The sequence below is a fragment of the Protopterus annectens genome, chromosome 3.part0, assembly GCF_019279795.1.
Source record: "Protopterus annectens isolate FY-2018-M chromosome 3.part0, PAN1.0, whole genome shotgun sequence".
NCBI classification, from domain to species: domain Eukaryota; kingdom Metazoa; phylum Chordata; order Ceratodontiformes; family Protopteridae; genus Protopterus; species Protopterus annectens.
Genome location: NC_056731.1, coordinates 1,711,676,811 through 1,711,681,810, shown reverse-complemented (window position 1 = coordinate 1,711,681,810; position 5,000 = coordinate 1,711,676,811). Strand labels below are relative to the sequence as shown.

At 39.7% G+C, this 5,000-nt stretch overlaps 1 protein-coding gene across 1 annotated transcript in view; it reads left to right on the top strand.

Moving 5' to 3' along the window:
• GPLD1 (glycosylphosphatidylinositol specific phospholipase D1) overlaps positions 1-5,000 on the top strand; it is an 871,054-nt gene that overhangs the window by 669,154 nt on the left and 196,900 nt on the right. The window contains exon 20 of the mRNA XM_044065746.1: positions 1-81. This exon is cut by the window's left edge and continues 22 nt beyond it. Within this exon, the coding sequence (XP_043921681.1) occupies positions 1-81 (81 nt within the window). The remainder of the gene's footprint in view (positions 82-5,000) is intronic.

Below are 5,000 nucleotides of genomic sequence, written 5' to 3'. Positions count from 1 at the left end.
GATGATATACAGAATGTGGGAAAGATATATGGCTTTTATCCTCCAAAAAGAGTGCCTGAATTTGCTGTTTTAGGAAACAAGGTAAGGGCCCTAACTTGTATATGTACTGTGCATGTTCTGGTAGGAAAACCTGAATTCATGAACATGGAAAGCAGCCATCTTTTTTCTTGATTTTGAGTTTACCAGTGATCAAAATGTGAAAGCTAGATTTTTGGATTGCTGAGGGCAGAGCAAACATGGTGAGACCCAAAAAGTACAACTAATGAATTAACGTACCTGTATTGCTAAGGCCCAATACTGGTTCTTCTCATTTGAGTCTGCTGTAGTTCAATATTCAAATTCTATACTGGTTAGCATGTCCTTGGGCTGAACTGAATAGACATCTTATATTAGCTGCTGTCTCATAACTATATATAGATTATGGCTGTGTGCATCCCCCTTCTGTAGGCAGTTCATATATCATGAGAGGCGGGCATGATTATATTGAATTGTGATTCTGTGTCTCATCATAACCAGCATATTACTTGTGTGACATGGATGCCAAAAAATTTTCTTCAAGAAAAATGCTCTTGAGGTGACTCTTGGCATCCATGTTGAGAACAAAGCTGGTTATGATTAGAGAGACATGATCATAGGTCTTTGTAGTGCATGGTGCTTTATCTGCACCATGTGTTACCAGTTTCAGAAAACATATGTAGGAGGGCAAAGTGTTTTCCTGACTTTCATAACCTTTGAAAGACAGTAAAATACTTTGACAGTCAAAAAGACAGCAGGCAGAAACAAAGTGCCATTTTGAAGAATGAAGAACTATAAAAGGTGTTACCCACTTTGTTCTGTCACACATTTTGTTAAAAGTGTAGCTGAATGAAGTTCTAATAACTTTTAAAAGCTGTTTTACTTTCTGGCACATTTCTTTGCTGGTGGCCAGCAATATCACCAGAGTGAAACCCATCCTTGATAATGCTTAAGAGATCTTAAAAAATGTTTTAAATACCCCAAAAATCACACTTAGTATTGGGTCTTGCTTGTTGTTTGTTGTTGCTGTTTTGAGGTGCTTAACAATATTATTTTTTTCTTGATATCAGAGCATAATCTCAGTGGTCTGGGCAGTACATATTCACTTATCTATACACTATACATGTGTGTGCATTTTTGTGCATTCACTTACATATGCATATAGGAAAGATAGAGCTGAATTCACAGTAGTTCATTAGCCATATGTACAAGGGTTTTCCATTTTCTAAAAATGTGGATGAAAAGCAAAAGGCTTGTGAATCCCATGATGAACAGACGCATAGTCTACTCCATGATCAAGGCAACCTGAAAGAAATAAATTGTTAGGGGGGAATTTACTAAAGCCTACACAGACTTTTTTTCCATATAGGTGTAGTGGCATGGACCTTACATGGACGTAAGCAGCCGTGCGATTCAGTAAACAGAACTGAGGGGCGTGCACGAGCACACCAACATGGAATTGTCTGTAGCATGCAAATCACCTCATAAGCAGGTGAATTGCATTCAAATGAGGGTGGTAGAGTGATCCAGCAAGCAGATAGGCAGTCCTGCAGACCTCATGTTGGTGTCCGAAGTGTGCATGGAAAAATTCCGTGTTCATGATGTAAAATGCAGATTAGGGCCTATAAAAGTCCAGTTAGAAGGACAGAAATAGCACAGCAGATGCAGATATGTGCTATGTGCACAACCATGCCCTGCATGTTCAAAATGTAATGGAAATTAATATAAAATAAATACCCAGGTGTTGTTTGTGTGGCATGCCACAGTACACAAACATGTCATAATGCAAAAAAAATAAATAGATATGAGACAATAGTGCATTATAGGACCTTGCATCGAGTATGTACAATGGTAGACTGCCTTGGTTACTAAGGAGGCAGGGCCTGGAATAGTGCAGTTTCCAGGTTTTGTGCACTGATCTCTATGCAAATGAGCTGTGTTTACTGAATAGCGAAAACGGGTATCTGTGCCCGCAGATCGCATCCATGTAGGCCCAGAACCATGTTGGTGTCCACAGAGGAAGTAGCTGACATCAAAAGGGGGTTGTCTCCGCATCCCTTTAAGATCACTGGAGCTCAGCAGCACCTGTTTGCATGGCGGTCCGATGAGCTGAGCAGAGGGGTGTGTCCAGTCTGCTAAGCTGTGTTTACCTTCAGGGCGCATGTTTCAGCAGGTTTGAGCATGTCTGCATGCATGCCCATCCATGGGGATGTTTTCCTGACTTTCATAACCTTTGAAAGACAGTAAAATACTTTGACAGTCAAAGAGACAGCAGGCAGAAACAAAGTGCCATTTTGAAGAATGAAGAACTATAAAAGGTGTTACCCACTTTGTTCTGTCACACATTTTGTTAAAAGTGTAGCTGAATGAAGTTCTAATAACTTTTAAAAGCTGTTTTACTTTCTGGCACTTTTCTTTGCTGGTGGCCAGCAATATCACCAGAGTGAAACCCATCCTTGATAATGCTTAAGAGATCTTAAAAAATGATTTAAACACCCCAAAAATCACACTTAGTATTGGGTCTTGCTTGTTGTTTGTTGTTGCTGTTTGGAGGTGCTTAACAAGATTTTTTTTCTTGATATCAGAGCATAATCTCAGTGGTCTGGGCAGTACATATTCATACACTATACATGTGTGTAAATTTTTGTGCATTCACTTACATATGCATATAGGAAAGATAGAGCTGAATTCACAGTAGTTCATTAGCCATATGTACAAGGGTTTTCCATTTTCTAAAAATGTGGATGAAAAGCAAAAGGCTTGTGAATCCCATGATGAACAGATGCATTGTCTACTCCATGATCAAGGCAACCTGAAAGAAATAAATTGTTAGGGGGGAATTTACTAAAGCCTACACAGACTTTTTTTCCATGTAGGTGTAGTGGCATGGACCTTACATGGACGTAAGCAGCCGTATGATTCAGTAAACAGAACCGAGGGGCGTGCACGAGCACACCAACATGGAACTGTCTGTAGCATACAAATCACCTCATAAGCAGGTGAATTGCATGCAAATGAGGGTGGTAGAGTGATCCAGCAAGCAGATAGGCAGTCCTGCAGACCTCATGTTGGTGTCCGAAGTGTGCATGGAAAAATTCCGTGTTCATGATGTAAAAAGGAGAATAGGGCCTATAAAAGTCCAGTTAGAAGGACAGAAATAGCACAGCAGATGCAGATATGTGCACAACCGTGCCCTGCATGTTCAAAATGTAATGGAAATTAATATAAAATAAATACCCAGGTGTTGTTTGTGTGGCATGCCACAGTACACAAACATGTCATAATGCAAAAAAAAAAATTAAATATGAGACAATAGTGCATTATAGGACCTTGAATCGAGTATGTACAATGGTAGACTGCCTTGGTTACTAAGGAGGCAGGGCCTTGAATAGTGCAGTTTCCAGGTTTTGTGCACTGATCTCTATGCAAATGAGCTGTGTTTACTGAATAGTGAAAACAGGTATCTGTGCCCACAGATCGCATCCATGTAGGCCCAGAACCATGTTGGTGTCCACAGAAGAAGTAGCTGACATCAAAAGGGGGTGTCTCTGCATCCCTTTAAGATCACTGGAGCTCAGCAGCACCTGTTTGCATGGCGGTCCGATGAGCTGAGCAGAGGGGTGTGTCCAGTCTGCTAAGCTGTGTTTACCTTCAGGGCGCATGTTTCAGCAGGTTTGAGCATGTCTGCATGCATGCCCGTCCATGGGGGTGTGTCCATTGAGTGCTGAACATTGTTTATACCTGCAGCATGAGTTTGTGTACTTAGCAGGGAAAGCTGTTAAAAAATACATTGGCTCGGAAAGCCAATCATATATATAAATTACTGATGACCCCTGTACCTCTTAAACTGGACCATTCAAACACTTAATGTTGTACTTGGCAGTTGGAATGCAACATAGGTAGTCAATTACACATGCTGCACCTACAGCAGAGCACTATAAAGGTTGCATACACCCTACAATCTGATTTCACCCCCATACTCTGCACCAGTGGAGTACAAACATGGGATTTTTAACTAAAGCAATGCTAGGGGCTGCCAGTCACATCATACCTCTCAACCTCATAGAGCAGGAAATCTGGACAAAACCATGAATAATAGTGGGGAAAAAGGCCCAAATATAAGGACAAGTATTAACTATTGGCCTGACAAATGTAGAAAGTTGATAGAATAACAGCTTGTGCAGTAGCATGAATCTCCTGATGTATATGGAGTCAGACACTCAAATATCTGTCATCACTTCCTAACTTCAGTCTAGACTGATTTGCCACTAATGTGCCAAAAGATCACAATGCTATGTAAAACGTACCAAAACTATGATGCAAAACTCTGGATAGTCTATTACAATCTATACAGTTGATAGGTATGAGTCACATATTACGTTCAGCAAACAGCTGGGGAATGCCTTGGACAAAATATCAGGGAGGTGCTGGACTATGGAAACAGGTGCAGCAGCCAATGGTCTGCAGCACAAAAACTCCCGGACTGGAGTACAGGTAGTTTTGGCCTGGAGTCAAACTGGAAGTACTGACAGTCACACTGGGCATGCTCCTACACTTAGCTAACTTGAGCCCATGCCTGTTGCCTCTTCCACCCAAAGAACAGCATTGTGAAAATATGCCTATGCATACAGACAGCTATGTATGTCTCCCCCATCCCCCTCACACATGCTTACCCTATCTATCAGTATGTGGCACACACACACACACACACACATATATATATATATATATATGTATTAACATGATATATATATATATATATATATATATATATATATATAGATATATATAGATATATAATGTATAGCTTGATATAGACTCTCCACATATATCTACATAACACATTTACATAACTTACACACACAGCAACAGTTAAATTGACATCCCTGCTATATACCTGGATATATATATATATATATATATATATATATATATATATATATATATATATATATATATATATATATATATATATATATATATAT